This window comes from Oryzias melastigma, linkage group LG21 (assembly GCF_002922805.2).
Source record: "Oryzias melastigma strain HK-1 linkage group LG21, ASM292280v2, whole genome shotgun sequence".
NCBI classification, from domain to species: Eukaryota; Metazoa; Chordata; class Actinopteri; order Beloniformes; family Adrianichthyidae; genus Oryzias; species Oryzias melastigma.
Window position 1 is genome coordinate 27,614,476 of NC_050532.1, and position 21,371 is coordinate 27,635,846.

The following is a 21,371-nucleotide window of genomic DNA, read 5'->3' on the forward strand; positions in this document are numbered from 1 at the left end:
AATAATTGCTAGTAAAAATGTGTCTGCTGTCTGAAATGTGAATTGTGATATGATGAAAAAAATGTTTTGTCATAAAGTTTGTTTTTAAAAAGACCTTCACTTGTATTCAGCCACGGTTTATTCTTCAGAAGAGTTGAAGAAAACAGCAGATTATAATGGATTGGAGGCATAACTCGGATGACAAGAATAGTCACAGAACCAGAACTTTGGTATCTTTATTTTAGGAGCTTGTGATCAGTCCGTTGTGTTGCTTGTAGACTCTCACCTTTCCTCTTTTTGCCTTATTTGCTGCTGCTGTTTAGAGGAACGTTTGGACGTTGTCACGTGGTCAGTGAAGGCCTCGTTCATGCATTTTTATTTGTCTAAAAAAACACCATTTTGTATACTACATGAGCCCTTTAAAGAATCAAATGAACCAACCAGAGACTGACCATGCTACAGTTAAAGTCCCTCATGACAAATCTCATCTATAGAAAATCCATGAATTTAGTTAATTTTCTGCACATTCAGACTCGATCATTAAGCAGTAATAGTATCCATAGTTCCACTAATGGGTCAGTTCTTAAATTAAGTTTTCATTTGACTAATATTCACCCATTAATGTTAGTGGAAGGACTTCTTTTAGAAACAAACATTGTTTTAATGACCTCATATTTTAATGGTCATAATAGGTCTGTTATAAACCGTTGACTTTAGAAACTCGCCGCTTTTTGAAAACAGACTTTAGATGCAGCGATGCGGCCGCGGCGCACCTGCTGACAACCAAATATAAAAGCGCTTGAATCCCAGAAAATACACATTTCAATAGTTGGGTGAAATGAAATGCCAGACACTAATATCCTCCCAGCACACACAATGGCAGGGCTGTCTGATACACCGACACACACACTGAAGAAATAACATGTACAGAATGATATCTAGCCGCGCACACTTCTGAGCAGCAGAGATTGCATATGAAATGAAAGTGTGAAATATTCATTGGATTCTGAAGCGAGGCTTTCATTGTATTACTGGACTCAGATGAATAAATGGCTCCTAATCCCAGATGAGTGTTTTACTGTCGGCAGTCTGAGTCTGCCCGGCTTTAGGATTTTATGATGAACATAAACAGAATATATTTGAAACGCACTGAAAGCACGAAGAAGCAGAAAAAAAACAATTACCAGAATTTATGGGTAAAATGTACAAGTGATATGAAGTGAATCAGTGGAGAAGATGGTCTGAGTGAGACCTCATCTCCATGTTGGATTACAAAGTGGTCTGCCTCTGGATACATCGGATCTACTGGCGTCGCTGCTCTTTGGATCAGTGAACGTTTTCAGTCTTCCCAGTTATGAGTCCTCAACATTAGGATGTTCAGGATTCAGCCGTCTCAAGGACAGAGTGAATGTGATGTCATCCAGAAACGGTTTACTTCCAGCTCCAAGCAAAGGAAGTCAACTCAGTCGCCGTGTTTTCAACACACGGATGACGCCATGTTGGAGCCAGCCGTCGTCAGCAAGCGGTGATTGGTCCAACCCTGCCTGAGCCAATGTGTCAGTTGGAACCACTCTTACTTGGCTGGTACAACAAATCGCAAATTTATTGTAATAGCAATATCAGGAAAATATTGCAAAAGATGGTCCTTTCCTGTGAGATGGCTGCCTCCTATGTAGACGAAAGTCATTTGGAGTCAAAAACGTGTCATTTTTTAAGACATAGTTTCTGCAGAGCGGCAGGAGTTCATTAGAAATTTGCCTCTTAGTCGTGGGGGGACTGTTGGCGTCCCACTTGTTTCCCATAATTCCTTTGTTTACACTATCTCCTTCTAGCTTACAGCCTCTCAAATCCCCCAATCTAACGTTAAGATAATTACATTAATTAAATCCAGTCAATTTTATATTTTTATACAACACTGCTTTAAATTTAAATCGCACCATCAAACACATTTACAGTCATTATCTATTAAAATATATAACATATAAATCTATATAAATATATAAATCTATTTAAAAATAATAATTACCTTAAAAATATATTTTTTAATCAACACCAAACACACAGTTTGTTCTTTATTTCTTCAAACCAACTTTCATCACATACCGCTTCTACAGTATATTTTATCTATGGCTACTACATCTCTCTATACATCATCAGACGTTAGTCTTGTTAAGTGTGACTCACAGTTTGCTGTGTGATTAGATTTTCCGGCCCTAAAGAAATGGAAGGTTTATGGTCCGTCTACCCTTTTCAAGGACCATCAGAAACGCCTGATCACCTGCTCACAAGGTCAAACTCGCCAGCTGCCATGCACGGCTACCTGTGATGAATGTCAAATACATTCAGATAATGACGACCAAATTATTGACCTGCAAACATTCATTATTTGGATTTTTAGCTGTTGTTTTGTTTGATTAGTCATGGTTATGTTGAAAGCATCAATTTCTGTTTTCATTTAACTAAAGTGGTTCCTGAGGAGAAGACAAAACACTTCCAGGTGAGAACGGAGTCATTGACCTTAAAATCTCAGAATGACCACCAGGACATGGACCATGAAGGTACTTCATACATGACAGAGACTGAAGGAATTTTACTATAAGTCTTGTTAACAGATTTAATATTGATACATATTTTTTATTATAAGCACAAGTCTAAAACATTTAATTTATTGTTATCATAGAAAATAGTGTTATATTGTATCAAGTTATTTTAATTCTATGTGATGTATTTATTGGATAGGTCCTTATGCTGCAGATTTATCTGATGTTTGATAAAATGAAAGATCTATAGTGGAGAACTTAATCTGATCCTAATGCTTCATTAGTTTAATATTTGGCACATTCCTGCTTTCTATTATTGACTGTATCTTTATAATTGGTTTAATGTAATAACACAATTTCCTAAAGATGTCACAGCTCCTGCTTCTGTTTTGTCCAAATATTGAAGAAACACAAAACATGATCTCAGATATTTGTTTCAGGTCTCCTTCAATGTTTGTTCTTCATTGATTTCATTTTGTGTGTGAATGCATTAACTGCTTCCACGGTAAACAGTGATCAAACCTTTAGTAAAAAGCAAATCTGATGTACGTTATTACTTGCTTTCACAAACAACTTTGCATCTCATTTTCAGTGAAGTACTAAGTAAGTACCTCAGCAGTTCTTTGTCACACAAAAAACTTGTTCTGGCGATCTGTCCAGGGTGTACGCCCCCTTCGCCCAACGGTAATTGGGTTTGGCTCCAGCAGTCCCATGACCCCAAAAGGGATTGATTGATTAATTAATGCTTATTTTAAGCAATTTCAGCAATACAACTAAGTAAAAATAGGAAAAAAAGTACAATATGAAACAATATTTTTTAGGATATTAATTTATACATTAATTACAAAATAAAGGAAATGGTCAAAGGAATATGCAATTTTAGTACATTTGCTGTTTTTCAAACAGCGCCGTGTACTGTATCCACTTATACATACATAAAGTACACACACACAACACATTGAATCCATTAAATATAAAGTTTTTCAAAAAGTGTATAATTAATCGCTTAAAGGGAGTGAATGAATGGATGGACAACAAAAAAAATGTTAATTACTTTAAAGAACAATACTAATGTTCAGTTTTCTGAATCGATTACAAGCCGAGATGTATTTTAAGGTGGTTGTAGTACGATGATGATTTTAATAGATTTGTTGAATTCTACTAGTTTAATGGTTTTAAACTTTGTGGTGATGATTTAGGTACAAAAGCGTTTCAATATGTTGGGACGGCTGCACCCATAGGCGTGTTATTACGCTTCATATATGTGTGGATGGTTTTTTTCATTATTAATACAGTCTATGGTAATGATCCGTACAAACACAAAGATGACAAGTAAATGGAAAAACACTCGGTGTGAAAAAGCATGATGCTTTTTTAAGAGCGGCGCCAATATTATTCCCAGCAGTTGGTCATTTTGAACGGGAGGGGGGAGTGGTCAGAGGTCATTAGAAAATGGAGTGTGTGTGCATGAAAGTGTGTTTGTGTGTGTGTGTGTGTTTTCTTGGTGTGTGTCTGTGTGAACGCATGTGTGTGTTTTTGTGTGTAATGATACAAAATAAATACCTTTTTTCAATGTTGTCCTCAAAGTACCCGTTAGCTGTCAGATAAAACTTTAAATCCTTAGTGTTTTTTTCAAAGTAAAAGTTTTGTCTCATTGTTACCACTAATAAATCACAAAGCTCCGCCTCTTTGAATAATATTTGTATTAACTAGGGCTGGGTTGATAAAATCGATTAATCGATTTGAATCGATTTAGGCTTGATAGATTAATAATCGATTCATAAAAATATAGATCAATTCAGCACATAAAGCTAAAGTTTGCTATCTTGATGCTAATGTTCCCATAGGACAGTTGATGCTAACCGTCGGTCGACCTTAACATACATTGCTGACTAAGTTAACATCGTTAACACTCACAGGCATGAATTTTCCAAACTCTTATAAGGACATATTTTTTAAAGTTACCAATTGTGATGTAAAACAGTTTTTTGCTCATTCTTTGTTTTTTTTTTTTTTTAAAAGTGTACTAAAATAGCGCAATCGCCACCTAGTGGCCAAACTGAAACGCCCTCCAGGAGAAGCACAGAATGTTAATGATCTGAACATTTTTATTAGAACTTCTCTTTTAGAGAAACCATGTAACACTGTATGATATTAACAATCTCATAGGTAGAGTAATAAAATATGCAAAACAATAAAAAAAGAAAATAATATCTTTAAAAAAACTAAATATAAATATGACATTTAGAAATTCCTAAATATACATTTTACAGAATGTAAATGTGGATCAGATTAATATGACATGTTCAAAACATATAGTTCCTGTATTTTATAATAAAGCCTACAAAGATGAACAATCGTTCTCAAACTTGTCACCAGTTAACCTATAAAACATGTTTTAGAGGTTTGGAACAACCCAGAAGGACCAATCCCAACCTGAAACCAATTATTTAAGCTGGCTAACCACTACACCACAGGGCATTCATGTTAGTGAATACTTTTGAAAACAAAAGACAGAGACTTGGTTCAGCTGCCAAAATGCTCGTTTATGAATATTCAATTCAACACTAATAGGAACATTAAAGCAAACAGAGCCATGTGCCATAAATGATGGGATTTGTTGGATGTCTGTTGTTAAACTGTTTGGGTTTAAAATGTTGGGATTAAATGTAGAATTCGTCACAGGCCACCTACACAACCGCCGCTCCCTCAGTGTTTCCGACGACACGTTTCCCCACTTCCTTTCTAGTCTCATTGTTCTGATCTCTTTTATGGTTCAATTGAGGTTGACACTTCAACCAGCAGAACATTCAATCAAAAACTCACAATGTGTGCCGGGCCAAACGATGAGCTACCCAGGAAAGCCGTCAGAAACTGCCGGGTGTCTATTGTCTTCATTATCTTGTCACACCAGGATAAGCAGCTATGAATAATCACATTACCAGCGCATCATCTTCACTTACAAACACTTTAACTGCGCTTTGCTGTCTGACAGACATGTTGGTTCCCGGGACCGCTGCTCTTCGCCAAATGTTTGGAAATTTCTGTCACTGTGTGCATTCTACACAGATTTAATTTTCATCTAATGTGTGATGAAAACTAGGAGAGGATTATGGTGCATTACACATGAAATCCCTCCAAACAAGGTCATAATTGTCCTATTGGTTTGGATTGTGTTTCTCAGAGAAAACACATCCTTGTTGGATGGAAGAAGGAGGCGCAGGACTCCAGACACGGAGGAACTTTGTTGTTTTTAAGACGTAGAGTGCTTAAGATTCATAATGAAAACATCTGGTACAAATTCAGAGGAAGATTAGTTAAAGCTTCTTTCTGCTTGTTTTCTAAAAACAGCAGACCTGTGCTTGGTTTGACATTTGGAAACATTACTAATATTTTTATTTTCTACCTTTCTATCCATATTTATGCTGCAGTTTTATTGGAATAAAGAAGTATAGATGATCAGTAAGGCATCATTTTACTTGTTGTTTATGGTGCAAACGACTCCTTATGCTGAACATGAACAGATTTTAAATATTCATCTATTTTTTGTCACTGAAAAGGACTTTTTAAATCTGTAAACCTTTTCAGATTAGATTAGATTCAAGTTATTTAAGTATGAGGTAACAAAATTCAGTTCAGGTTCAACCTGGAGAGCAATGATCAGCAAGTATTGGATATAAGGTACAATTGGCTGGAAAACATATACAAGAAACAGAACAATTTTGACAAATACTAAATATATATTTAGCCTTGTTTCGACTGAGGGGTGGATCGATCTGGTTCGATCCGGTATTTTGAGCTTTTCTATTGTTATATTGATTGAGGCGCTGGAATCACTCTATAATGTTGGCAAAGATAGTTATTTGTTACGCTTGTAAGCAGTTTATTAATATGGCCTTTGTAGATAATGGTCTCACTTTTGATGCTAATAAATGTTGCTAAGTATTTTAATAAACATTATTTGGCCTATTGGGCTAACAAATGTCTTACTAACACCTTATAAACACATTATTAAGGTTTGTTTATGTGTTAATATACCTTGTTAAGGAACCTTATTATAAAGTGTTTCCAAAGGACCCATTAAACATTCTGACCCGTTCTCTCTAGGACCTCCATCCATTGGAGGTCCATAGAAACAGAACAGGACGGTTGAGGCGGGGTCGCTGTTGCCACCTCCTGATTGGCAGAAAGTGATGAAGACATTAGAAAGCGCCAGTATAGCGCTAAGCTAGTGATTAACTAGTGATTAACCTATGAACCAATTAACCTTAATAATAACTAATCAATTATAAGAATTACCCTAAACAAATTGAATTTACTGGTTGTTGATAAGACATTTACACATTTCTATATGCAAACATCAGGGCAAGTTTTGGATGTGAATAAAAATCATTTTTAATGTTTTAACTCTTAAGCAGCCACTCAAAAAGGTTAATTGGTGGTTTATTAGTTAAAATGAAAGTCAATTAAATCTCAAAATCAGTTTAGTGAAATATTTGACCATCATCGTTGAGGAAGTAAAGACTAAGTATCTGTCGTTATGGTCCTGACTATAATAGTTGTGTTTATTATTTTTCCATTAGATTTTTTTTAGTTTAATGTCCCGACTGCCTAATGCTTTCAGAATTTTTTTATACACAACATTTAGACACACAATGTTCATCCCAAGAACCCCCCCTCAGAGTCCATGAAGAGCAGGAGTCTCCTTAAGAACAACCTCTGCTGTGGTACAACCCGGGACGTTTCAGACATGGGACGTTCCACATGGGCGCGCACACAGATGGCGAACACAGCGTCACTCGTGTTGCACATTCTGACTGCGCCGGCTGCGCTCCATTAGCCTGATTGCTTGCTGCTCGACACACATGAAGGCCCAGAACAATAAAGGAGGGAAGAGTAAAAAATAAAGAGCTGTTTTTAACGATTTCATTTAATGGTTTCATTTTAATATCGTTCCTTCATGACAGAACGGACTTGATGGTTTCATGTAGACACAGATGCTGAAATCACTCTCACTCCTCAGAGGCAGCAGAGGGAAACGTGGCCCGTCTTTATCTTTCACACTCTCTTACCCAGCATCCCTCTGGCTTTGTGTCAGTGTGCATGTATGTGGATTTATACTGAACACTCTCAATGTTACACTCATCTATGGAGCCTTTATTCTGGTGACGTGCCTGTTAGTCTTCTGTTCTTTGGTTTATGATGTGGTTTGTTGTTTGCTCAGAGAAACCACAATCCTGCTCTGCTATTGGCTGAACTTTGTATTACAAAGTTAATCAGAGCTCAGAAAGAAGAAAGGGATTGAGGGACCGGTTTAAGACTTGATTTAAAAAAAGTTTGAACATGATTGTTTATGTAAATGACAGACTGAAATAGAAGAGGGAAAAAATGTGAACTTCACTTTGGTTACTGCAGTCTTATACATTTATATATTGCATTGTTTCTTCATTGAATAAATACGAGTGTGCAGATGTTAACTTGCTAGTCACAGAGGTTGACCCGCACATCAGCATTCTTGTTCAAGTGACCACTTCCAATGAAAAGGTCATGTAAACGCTTGTATATGTACATTTCGGGCTTCCGCGTTCCCATGTCACTACGTACATTTTCATGTCCATTTGTGGGCTCTACTCACAAAACCCGTTGTTATTAAATGTGCATTAAAAGTTAAATCAGGTTGAACTCTAGCCTGGTACCTCATCCGGAACCGGTACTGATCTTGATCCACGTTTGATATTGTGTTAAGGTTAGGGTAAGGATACTGGTGCAGTCCATGTTCCGGTACCGGACCAGTATTGGTTTGCAGCCTGGGGGTTGGGGAGCCTTGATTTATTTGGAACGACCCTAACCCCTAACCCTAATCCATGTTAAAAAAAACAACAAGTTGGAGACACCCAAAACGTAAATTTTTGACGCTGAAAGTCGGTAACCCTTGTGCTATTCTAAACATGTTTACATTAAAAGTGGGGTCATCTGGACCCTACAAGACAGCGCACTGAACTTTATTTTTCAATGAATTTTTATTTTCTCTGGTGTCTGTGTCAGACATGAAATTCTGTCCACCGTTGTCATGGAGGGATCACACATCAATGTAAGGGTGGGGTCATCTGGACCCCATAAGAGAGCACAGGGGTTAAGTTTTAACTTAACTTTTAAACTTTTTGATATTTTGTGTGTCCCCAACTTGTCATTTTTTGATGTGTCAAATGTGGTGCCAGGACACGGCCGGTACTGGTACCCTAACCCTAGCCTGATCTGGGTCTGGTACAATGTCCAGGACTGGTACCACATTTGCAAACTAGTACAGATCCGCGTTCAATACTGGGTTAGGGTTAGGAGGCTGGTGCGGTCCACGTTCCGGTACTGGTTTGCAACCAAGAGGGGAGCCTTGATTTATTGGAAGTGCATCAAAAAATAACAAGTTGGGGACACCGAAAACGCCAATTTTTGACACGGAAAGTCCTTAACCGAACGCCAAAATGTGACGAGTTAGGAATGAGAATGTGTTGTAGTATCGGGTAGCGACGGTCCTGTGTGAACACTGTAGGCTAAAAGTTCATTCAAGAACCATGTTGTCTTCTGAGGAAGACATCACATGCCCGGTGTGTCAGACTTTAGGTTCTATTTAGGGAAAGAGTTTTCTTTACTGGAGGAAACCGTCCCCATAGTATTTAATCAAAAACAACAGTTTTGGTTTTCTGCAACTTTTGATAATGTTTGTTTTTTCACAAATAAAGAAAACCTATTGTAACCTTTTAGTTTTTAATGCACCTCTAAAAAACCCATCTCACATGTCGGCAGAGACCTCCTTTCTGTAAAACCAAAATGACGTACTTTCTGTTTTTGAAGTGAGATGTTCTCTTGAGTACTATTTTTTTTTCAATAATTGCAGTTTTTTTCCCCCTAAAGGTCATTCAGGCTGAGCTCATGTGTAATTATCTCTCTGTTACTGTGAGAGGCTGTTCATTATGACAGGATAAAGAGGAGACGGCATTGGGATCTCAGCGTAGTGATGCTAAGTGCTCTCGCTCTTCTCCATTCTCTGCAGCTCTTTGTTCTGCCGTTCTGAGGCCTCATTTGGCCCTCTCTGTCCTAGCTAACTCACCTGTCGATAACACCTAAGTGAGTGCCCGCTTTTGTCTCTTCCCTTTACGTTTCTGGACTGGTCATGTTTTCTGGGTTTTGATGAATGCGATTCTGGTCATTTTGAGATATTTCTCCCCCTCAGTTTTAGCTCTTCTTTTCACCCTTTTCTCTAATGAACCCAATCAGTTGTGAGTCACTCCTGGAAGTGTCTGCTCATGTGCACACGGTCCCTTCATTTGTCAAAGTACAGACGGGATACATATGTGGGCCTTCAACCACAAACTGAGAGGGTCAATTGAATAAATGGAGAAGAGAGGGGGATGCTGGTGTGCGATGATCAGACAGGATGGGGGGGACGGATCGCTAAAACCGCTAAGAGCATATAGGAAGGTTGCAGCAGAGAAAGGGGTTAATTGCTGGAGTGAATAAAATAAAAGGTGGAGGGCGGGGCGGTGATTACAGGAGAGTAGGAGAGGGAGTGAAATAAAGACAAATGTGGGGTTAATGGTAAGGGTGGAGGAGGGGGGCACGGGGTGACAGCATGAGGCAACATGGCAGCCACATATGGAAGATTGATTGTGAGCGATGGAGAAAGGGTTACAGAGAGATTGAAATGAAACACATCTGAAAGTGAAAGGGTTAATTAGGAGAATAATAATGGATAAAGCCGCGAGTCTTCATGGACCCCGGCTCTTAATTAAGAGCGCACATCTGCACCTGGGCCCCCACTATTACTGTATGAAACCCCGCGAGTGATTAAATTATGGCCATGGACTCCCGCTCATGGTGGATTCATGCTGATGTCAATAGACTTCGCGAAGAGCCGGAGCCAGTATTTGGTTTGGAGAGGATTAACATGGAGTCCTGTTGGTTTAACGTCTGAACTCGTGTCCGTTCTTCTGAGCGTCTTCATGTAACCGATGGCAACGCCTATCAGGGCTGTGACTCCGATTTGATTCATGAATCAGAATCAACCAATCATAGATCAAACCATGATTCTTAATAGTGCTGGGTGATATGGAAAACAATTATATCATGATATAGATTATTTTATATCCCAATAATGAAATATATCACAATGTACCACAATAAAGTATATTTTCAGTTATTCTTTGAAAACAAAATGGACAAAAATGTCTTTACTTACTTTTCTCTGACTTTATTTTTAAAGTAACATTTAACTGTAAAGTGTACAAGAGTTTTCAAGTTTCTTAGTACGAAAACACATTTGAGCAATAACGATAAACAAATCAAAACTATAGAAACAACAGTAGACAAATGGCACGATAGACACTTCTCTAACGCCCAGCACTAATTCTTACTACGTTTAAATGGTTGCTATATTTTTGTCTTTTCACTGGATGCAGGAAAATTAAGATATTTAATCACCATCATTTGTACTTTTACTTAGAAATCAGAATCAACAACATGTAACAAATGAAACACGAAGATTCAGAAAACAAGTAACGGTTTGTATCACTTTAAACTATGTCAAGTTTTTCTGGCAACTTCCTGATTAACTTCCGCAGAACACAAAACGCAAACATCTCTTTTGTTTTGGACCATTTAACATCAAATCCTGAAAATCTTCTCCACAGTTTTTTCATCCTTGAAGTTTAGCTGACTACAGTTTCAGCAGATCCAGGACAAGACTGTGAATGAAGACACAGCAGCTCCTCAATAGAAATAAAACAAATAGAAAACACTCAGTCCTTAATCTGAACTGACATCAGTTTCCAACAGAAAACAAGTTTTCCAAACTGACTTTTCATCTTTAGAGGAAAAACCAAAAAAAAAAACCCGCCCCAGACTTAGACATTTTATAGGCGTGTTCCGGTACGACTTCTCCACCATACTAGCAGACGGTCACATGATGTCATAGAATTCATCTAAAGATTTTTGTAATATTCTCAATTCCATGTTTATTATGTCTTTATTCAAATTGTTGACTATATTTAATATAAAATCAGTTTTTCAGAATTGCTTTCAATAAATCTGAACTCCAGTCTCATTATTTCCATCTACAGAAAACACTTTTACTTTGAAAGGAGACCCTTCACTGTCACTTTACTTTGAAGTTTTTTTTTTTTTTACTTCTGGTAGCACACTTAGTTTTCTTTAGTTCATGCTCTTATAATCCATCGTTATTCTGCAATTTTAGAGTGGTAATTACGTCGCCTGAAGTGTATTTTTAATCCACTATATTTTTAAAAATTGCAAATCAGCGATCTGGGACATCACAAATATTCATAGTCGATTTTCTAGAACAGATCGTGACCATCCGAGTATTTGGATCCTGGTCACAGCCCCGCTTGGGACATTCTTTCAGGCCGTGTTCCTGCAGAACGTTGCTGTTCTGTTGAACAGAACCCTGGAGAATGACCTGATCCAAATGTGTGTAAAGCAGTGACATTCATGTCTTTGAAGGGTTTTTGTTCCTCCGAGCTCTTCATGTTGGCTTGTTATGTTTATGAACATGTTTGCCCCTTAAGCACAATCATTTAGTGCAAAGATTGATTTGATTTGTGGCGTTCTGACCTGATGGTACCATCTGTTTGGTAGACTAATGTAATCTCGGAGTTGGCTTTGAGCCCGCCTCTTCACCTCAATCATAAAGGTCTTTGAAGGACCAGTGAAACCGTCTGAGCAGCGTGTGAGATAAGAGTGTGCATTCAGGAGTGAGTTATGGTAAATGCTGTCATCACACACACCTACAACCCCCCAGCTCTGAGCGGAGAGATTTAGGAACACTGACAGTGTAATGTGGGAGGTTGTGGGACCTTTAGAAGGTGTGAGGCCGGCCCTGAGTGTGCTGGCGATAACCGGCTCATTTAATTGGCTAACCTGTTCATGCACACGCACAGATCATCAGCTCCCGGAGTGGTTGTCACGTCATTTCTGTCATTCACCTTGAGCAGGTGGTGGTTAGCTGGACTGAAGGAGGGGTGAGAGGAAGGAGAAAACGTCTGTCAGAACAGTACCTGGAGGGAATCAGACGTGGGTTTTCTTAACTGGTTTAATGTCCAATCCCAAAACATCACTGAGAAAACGAGTAATATTCATCTCCCTCGTTTATCATGGGGAATACATTCCATAAATAACCCGCAGTAGGTGAAATCACAAAGTAGAAAGTGTGGTACCTGACTTTAACTGCCGCAATGAAAGTGTCGGGATTTAAAATTCATTTCTTTGTATTATTCTTATTTTACATATTTATGTATTTTATTTTTGTATATTTCTGACCTTTGTTAGACTGTCGAGTTCCATGTGGCAAAAAGAGATAAAGCAGAGAAGATGGAAAGTTATGATGCATATGACAGAAGGACTGAGAGGGGAAGAAGTTGAGTAGATGTGACTCTGTGTGAAGACGTTTTCTTGCTTTCTTTTTTTGGTAAATTTGGCCAGTAAAGCAGTAAGGAACGTGTTTTCATTTTTTGTTATTGTCATTTTTATGGCGAAACTTGTATTTAAGTTATTTGTGTGTTAGTTTGACGGTGACGAATAAAGTCATCAGTGCAGCAAACTGCGGTCCAATTTCTTCACTGGAGAGAGCGATACTGATGCCGATAAAGATGTCCAAAACTGATCCGTGAAATATAAAGTTCAAATAAGTGAACTATCCTGACGAGGACTGCAGAGTTGCTTTGCCCCGCCCTCAAAATTCCTGGTCAGTGACTGAAGAGGTTTTCAGTCATGGGGTTTTTCTGGTAGATCTCAGTCTGAATACAGAGTAAAACATAAGGTTCAGGACTCGACCCGGTCCAGACCAGCAGAGTTTTTCAGTCTGAATACACCTTAAGTTGAGTGCAGTTTAGTCAATATGGTCGCCCTTTTTCTGGCTCTATTTTCCATTGAAAATTCTTTGGGAGATGTCAGTTGTGGCATTAGTTTTTTATGTATTAAACAATGATATATTTTCTCTTGATATGAAATATGTTAGAAAATAAGTTTGAAGTAGATTCATGTGTTTCTCTGTGAAATCCATCATGAACTATCCATCACACACCCTGTGTCTGGCTCAGGCCAACTATATTCCAGTTTCTAAGGCAGGAGAAGATGAATGTTAGTTTTGATTAATTTTCCTGTTTTGTGCTTTTGGCTCTTTGTAAAAAAAACTGGATAACATAATGGAGACCTGGATTCTTGTATGAATCCGGTCTCCACCACGCAGGATCTGCTTCATTGGAGTCGACATTCCCTAAAGGGCGTTTGGAACAAACAAACGGCGAGCACGAGGCCGCTCATCACTTTGTTCTATCTGAAGCTGCAGCTGGTTGTTGTTGGTGTCATTTCAGATCAACACAAACGTTCTCCACAAAGGTTCCTGTCTGTGTTCCTTTCATGAACTGAACGTTTGGATCCAGCCTCCTGAAACCTAAAGATGAGCAGAATTCTGAGGGTAAAATGATGGTCAGAAAATGTGGTATTATGTAAAACGTAGAGAAGATCAAATGCAGAAAACACCGCTATGAAAATGGAACAAATGAAGTGAAATATTCAGTCTTTTGAATATTGAATTGTTGCTTTGGTGAAACGTTTTGAAACACTTGGTTGTCTCCAGTTTTTAGCAGATTTCTTCATCCTTTGGTGTATCCGTCCGTTCAGGTGCCGTTTGGTGTCTCCGTGGTCTCGTGTTTCATTACAACCTTCTCTGGTGCTGACAACTGCCTGTCAGCCTGTCTGTGGTAGATGATAGAAAATATGGGCAGAAAGTGTCCATCTGTGCCATGGTGTCTCCATCATGCTCCTCCATATGTCCAAGTGTGGTCTCCTCCAGCCGGAGGGAGTCGACGGTTGGAGAAGAGATGACGATCCTGTGAAGATGGTTGCATGGTGGTGCCCTCCCTCTGCCTCCAACGCCTGGATCTCCACTGCCTGTTTGCATTTAAATCAGAGGCTCTGCCTTCAGCAGCTGCTGGTCTTTGGCCCCCCAGGCCTGAAATCTTAGTGTTTTTTCTTTTTCCACACAGATTTTGTCCTCTCTCATTGTCTTTCATGTCTGTTTTGCTCAGATGTCTGCTGGTTTACAGCGAAGCGAGCTGACTGGAGATCAATACAGGATGAAAGTTCACGCTCACACTAACGTGCACGGAGCTGGGAGTGCTGAGCATGCGGATTTTATTCATTCATATTCTCCATGTACAGAATATCCACATTTATAGATCAAAGGTGATGGATCGATTCAGATATTTTCATTGTTCTGCTGAAGGTTTTACTCTAAGTGTACTAGATGTTTTTTCTGCATTAAACTCATGAAAAACAGAAAGAATTTGACTGAGAACGTAAATGCAGAGTTTGAGCGAGTGAGAGTCAGATTCATGGAGTAATCGATAGACTCTTTGTTGCTATGTGGGAGTATCCAGAGGAGCAGAGCGCTAGAACACGGAGATTTACATCAACTGATTTGTAAGGAAGCGTTCCAGCTCAGGGGGAGAAGGCCACAGCGTAATGTGAACGAAACAAGCCGAGGAGGAGGAAGAGGAGGAGGCATGGCCAAGGGGGGGTGGTGATGAAAAGCAGGAGAGAAGAGTGAAGCTGGAGGGGAAATCAGGAAGATCTGCTGATGAGGGACAAAAAGAGCAAGTTTACCTGCCTGTGGGCTCATTCAGCGTCTGCTGTGACCTCCGTTATTTCTATGGTCATCCCACTGAAACGGGCCGTGCACGGCGCTCACTCTGGCTGTGAGAGGTCCTCCACATCAGAACCCTCATGTTCCTGCTCCGTCTGTGTGGAGCTGCAGCGTCCTGCTCTGCTGATGTCCAGCAGGTTTTTCATTTCAGCTTCTTCTTCCTGAAGTTGAGATGTTTGTCGTCTTAGGACTGTTTTTCTGCTGCTGAGCTCTTCATCTGTCAGCGCAGCAAACGTACACATGTGTGTGTGTGTCTGTGTCTGTGTGTGTGTGTGTGTGTGCGCGTCCTCCTGATGCAGTTTCTGTTGTGCTGTGCTAGGGGGTGCTGTCAGTCCATCACTGCTGCTTGTTTGTCTGTGTGTTAATGTGTGTTTTTTGTGTGCATATGTGTGTGTTTGTTTATTGTGTGATTATATCTGTTTTTTTTATTATGTATCTGTTTTTATTTGTGAGCATGTGTGTTTTTGTATCGGTGTGTGTCTGTGCATGTGTGTGTGTGGTTTTAAAGGTTTGTGTGCATTTTTTTTCCACTGTGTGTGAGTTTATGTCGGTGAGTGTTAATGTGTGTATGCATGTTTGTATGTGTCTGTTTTATTTCTTTGAGGCTGTTTGTGTCTATGTGTGCATTTGTTTGTGCATATATGTGTGTATATGTATATTTGCGCAAATGAATTACACCTCAAGAAGAAGAAACGGTCCTTCTCTTCGCCTCAGCGGTTCAGGATCCAACGGCGTGCGTCAAAACACTTCGTCAGGCTTTATCCCTCTTATACAGTGAGGCAAAAAAGTATTCAGTCAGCCACCAATTGTGCAAATTCTCCCACTTACAAAGACAAAAGAGGTCTGTAATCTTTACCATAGGATTACCTCAACTATGAGAGACAACATGAGAAAAGAAATCCGAAAATCCCAGTGTCTGATTTTAAAAGAATTTATTAGAAAATTATGTTGTAAAATAAGTATTTGGTCAATAACAAAAGTTCATCTCAATACTTTGTTATACATGCTTTGTTGGCATTGACAGCAGTCAAACGTTTTCTGTGACACTTCACAAGGTTTAATCAAAATGTTGCTGGCATTTTGGTCCATTCCTCCATGCAGATCTCCTCTAGAGCAGTGATGTTTTGGGGCAGATATTTGTTTTCTTGGAGTAAAACTGCAGACATAGAAGTCTTTAGAGTTCTGCTTATGTTTTGTGATCTTAAATTATCTGAGTTAACACTTGACACATTTCAAAACTTAAGACAATAAAAAATTATCTCTGGCCTGTTTTTGCTCAGAAGCTGCATGTAAAATTTACCTAGTAAAACATTACAATTAATCAGATTAATCACAATCCAAAAATGTGATTAATCTGATTAATTTTTTAATTGATTGACAGCACTAATATGTATATAAGTGTGTTTGTGTTGAACCTCCAGATGTGTTTTTTTCTCAGTGATATCGGTGTCTTGAACCAAAATAATTAATATTAATAAATATTATTATTTATAAATAATAATTTATTTCTGATCATTGTTTAATTAAAATCACTTTTTAAAACTCAGTGATTCTTTAATAATTTCTTCTGGTTCCTCTTAATCTTTAGTTCTTTTATTTCCATTCATCACACACATTTCTGCAGCAGGTCTTCTGACCAGCTGATGGAACCATCTGCAAGTCATTCACACACCAACTTCCTCTGATCTGACTGTTGCTGCAGCAGTCAAACGGACGTTTCCAAGGACCTTTGCTAAATGTATTAAACGTCAAACGCAGACCGAACCAGTGGAGGGTCGTCCATCATTTTTATGGTAAACCTTCCTGAGTGCATACTAAAGATCAGTGATGAACAAACAGCTTCAGCTTATTTAAAGCCAGTTTGAAATGGGCTTCAGTGTCTGTGACTGAGTGTCCAGGCTGCTCGCTGAACGCAGCTGATTGTAGTGTTTTTATTGATCCACACAAAGAGGAAAATCAATCGGGCCATAATCGACTTGATTAAAAAGCATATCATTTGGAAAATGCTGGTAATGGAGATGCGCGGCCGCTCGTGCGCACAATGTCATGCTCTTAAACTTCAAACCGCTATTAGTCCGATTATTTTCTCTTGCTGCTTTACAATTAATAGCAGCGTGTAAACCGTTCAACGCATTTATTCCAGTCACACTTTCTTACACAACGTCGACCTGTTCACAAACGACACCAGCTCTGTCTGCTTTTAATTTAAAGCCTGTAGAATGTAAGTCCAAGTTTAGATTTTATGCCTCATTTATGAGTTTTTTTATTTAAAAGGGAAATGGGTGGTAAAAATGAAAAACAATTGTTTAAATTACAAGTTTCAACATGGAAACACAAAAATGCCTCACAAGTGAGGAAAATCACCTGTGGGGTTCCTCAAGAGTCTGTGTGGGGCTCCGGTTATTTCACTGATAACTATACTTTTTCTATGTATGAAGTTTGTCTGTTGATCATACAGGTGCATTTATTTTATAGTTATAATGAAAACCATTTCTTGATATCTGAAAAAGAATTGATCAAGTTAAAAATATATATTTTTAACCCCAGAGAATCCAGGAACAGTTTTCTTCGGGGCTTTAAATTTAATTACACTTTTTTTTGTTAGTTTTGGGAGCATCATGTTAAAGCAGCCGCAAAATAAGTAGGTATAAAATCAATAGGAAAAAGATTAATAATCCATGAAAAAAAAGGTTGTCAAATCTAATGCCAGGTTAAACGAGCAAAGAATAAATGAAATATTACTTAATATTTGGTTCTGGTTTAATAAATGAAACAGAGTTTAAATAAAAAGGTTACAGTCGCCACATTTTTAGAAGCTTTGAAAATAGTTTTTAGTTGTTCTTCCTTTCAGGACATACTTGGTTCACATCTGGGAGAATCCTGCAGAAGGAAAAAGCCGAGGAAGGATCTCCGACTAAAAGGAATCTTTTCTGTTCTCTGCAATCATTCGGCATTCAGCCACAAACTCACTCAGTTATGATGAACATGAGGCACGGAGGCTGCGAGCAACAGTCTCCCCAAATCACAGAAAGGGTATCAAGGGCAGACGAAGGCTCCTCTGCATGAGCCTGTCGGGAGAACCATTGAAGTAAATGCTGTGTTTTGACAGAATGGTGAACAGCCTCTTCCTCTTTGTGTCTGCTGTGTTGTTGTGTGGATGGAAGGAAGGAGGGAAGGTGAAGTGTTTTTATAAAGTGGAGGAAATGAAGGCTTGTAGCACTAAAATAGAATAAATCTGAATGAAATCGCTCGGAGGATGATGCATCTCCATTGGCATTAGGCCGGCACAATAAATCAAACATTTATCGTCATATCAGCCTGTGTGGTCCGTGTATCGCAATAAAACAATGTTTACACGCATGTTAAAACAATCTCATGGCTGCTTGTGGTATTAAAATACTCACTGATAAAAATGAGGTCTTTAACACGTTTTTGTTGTATTTTTCTAAAGATAGAGAACATATGAAACATAATTAAGCTTGAATTGCATTTCTTTATTCAAATCGTCGTGAATTAGGAGCAGACAAAAAGAGCTGTTTGAAAAAGATTGTATTGTGATGGTAAATATGGTGGGCGGGGCCACAGTCTCCCTGCTCCGCCCCATTCTAGTGCTTGCAGACCAACAGATCCATGAACGTCTTGGGTTTCCTGGTCTGAGCTGGAACGACTTGTTGGCTCTGATATTGTTGCACCGCTAACATTAGGTTGGGGGTGTGAGGGGCTGTAAGCTAGTGGTGTAAACAGAGAGCTCTCGGGAACGGGGCTGAGGTTGCTTCACCGCAACAGTTCAACTCGGAGGTTAATTTCTGGTGAACTATTGCCGCTCTGCAGAAACTATGTCTTAGACAGTTTTATGATTTTGGCTAAAATCATCATAATCGTGATTAAAAAGATGATCATAAATTAAATAAAGCTCTCGACCAATCGGATGGACCCTTCATGCTCCAGTGGAGCCCTTTTGTTATATTCCCGCCTCCTATGTAGATTTGGGTATCATTTAAGTTATGTTCACTTTTATTTTAACAAATCTGTTGCAGAGTGGAGAAAATTGTGTTATATTGTTTTTCTCTTTGTTGTTTGTTTTTTTATTGCAACCATTGACCGTACCAGAGAACTGGACCAAGTTAGTGTGATGTCATCCATAGAAAATGGTTTAACTCCAATGAAATGAAGTCAATTCTATCGCATTTTTTCCATGATACGGACGGCCCCATTTCTAGCCAGATGAGGTTAGTAAGCAATGTTTGGTCCAAGTTGGTTCTTAGTTGACGTTTCTATGGCAACTGTTGTGGCCAATCAGGAGTGAGGTTGTTGGAAGTCCACAAACCTTTTGCATAAAGCAGACTTGGGGGAAACAAATAAATAAATAGAAAAATAAGGCGGACTTGGGACAATCTGTCAATCAAACCAGTGGGAACCACCTACTTTTATTGAGGCATCTGATTGGTCCATTTATAGCTTGAATAACTTGTAATAAAGAAAAAAACAGGAATATAAAGAAGATTTTAAAAAAGTATCAGCTCATGATTGGCTATTCTGACTAATAGAATGACTGAGTAACAGCTGTTTTTCTCTGAGGTTTTGGCGTCTTGGAGCCACTTACTGTTTGGAACGCCAGGGGGGAGGAGTTACTCAGTCCAGTTCTCTTATACAGTCAATTATCCTATTTTCATGGCTTTATTGATCACTAATATCACAACTTTTCCTCACATTGTTCAGCCCTAATTTGTATTTCTGTTTGTATGATTAACCTCAATCACTTGTTGGTGATGCTGATTTATTTAATCTAATGGGTCGGATTTATTACAAAGAAGAACCGAGCCTTCCTGCCCCCCCCCCCATCTTGGCATGAAAGCAATGAGAAGGTGAAGAGAGCAGCATCAAACAGGCCGCTCCATAACTGCAGCAACGCTTCATGTCCTCAGAGCGAACACGACAGGTGTGAGGATAGAATAATAGGAGGGAAGAAAGTGCAGGAAAGATGCTGTCAAAGGAGGAAAAGAGGATTTAAAACGGGATGGAGAGAAAGCTCCTGAAGTCAGAGGAGGTTTGATGTAAAAGGAGAGCCGGAGAAGGACAATGAGAGAAATGAGTGTTGCACAGATGGAAGTGGGGAGGGTGACAGAACATGGATGTGTGAGAAAATAGCGTGTGAGATATGGATGAAAGGTGCGATATTGTTTAACTCCATACTGCTCTGCGGAGGATTTACTGGATTATAGAAGTGCCCTCATGCCTCAGGTATTACATGCACCGAGTGTTTGATATTAGCCTTAAATGAGCAGCTTTTACTGCACCAGGCTTTCCAGTGCAGCGTGGATGTGGCACACTTGTATGTTCCAGTGCAGCAGGAAGCCTCTGGCTTTGCTGGTAAAGTCCCTTTTATTCAGCTGCTGCATGGAGGCCCCTAGAACACTGCTGAGCGGCTCTCTGCATGCAGCCTCAATATAAAACACGGTTTGGGGGGGTTCACCTGAGAGGAACACGGATGGAGCGCCCTGACCGACGGTAGGCAACGATCTGTCGCAGGAATGCTGGGCTCCTTGGACGTCCTCTACGGCGTCCTCATCCACAAGGTAACAGAACGCCACCAAAAAGCGTTAAACTGAGCGTTTAGAGGAGTTCATGTATGTCACGGTGTGGGGAACACGCCACAGATATAAGCAGCTTAAAACGTTCACAATGTCTCCTGTTGAGACCTCATGACTCCTGACCCGTCTCAGGGTTGGGTGTGTCCATCCGACAGGAACGATTTTGGGAAACATCTCAACCGCTTGTGAATTCTGACCCAAAGACAGAACTTTTGAGAACTTCATATAAGTTCCTGACAACACAAGCAAAGACCTCAAACTCAACTGAAAAAAGGCGGCAAAACTTTAGATTCTATTATTGAGTGAAATCAAAGAAATGTGAAAAAAGTTTGAACTGAAATTTGACCAAAAGTCTCATTTAGTTTAAGATTTGTTAATGAAGGTTGTTAGACGCATCAGTCACACCTCAGTACCACGAGGTTAGACACCGATAGGCAGACAGTAGGATGGTGAGGTGTTACGATAATGTCGTACACAAAAATAGACACGATATACACTTATATATATATGAACAAACAATGTCAATGTTAACTCTAGTTGCTCTAA

General features: G+C 39.2%; 1 protein-coding gene across 5 annotated transcripts in view; it reads left to right on the plus strand.

Moving 5' to 3' along the window:
* Nucleotides 1-21,371, plus strand: part of pard3bb (par-3 family cell polarity regulator beta b) — a 164,741-nt gene that overhangs the window by 13,008 nt on the left and 130,362 nt on the right. Inside the window, exon 1 of one of the 5 annotated variants that reach the window (XM_024286439.2) lies at nt 20,732-20,810. The exons of the other annotated variants lie outside the window; for them this stretch is intronic. Within the exon in view, the coding sequence (XP_024142207.1) occupies nt 20,766-20,810 (45 nt within the window). The 5' untranslated portion in view covers nt 20,732-20,765. Of the gene's footprint in view, nt 1-20,731; nt 20,811-21,371 lie in introns of those variants that run through there. 5 annotated transcript variants of the gene reach the window in all.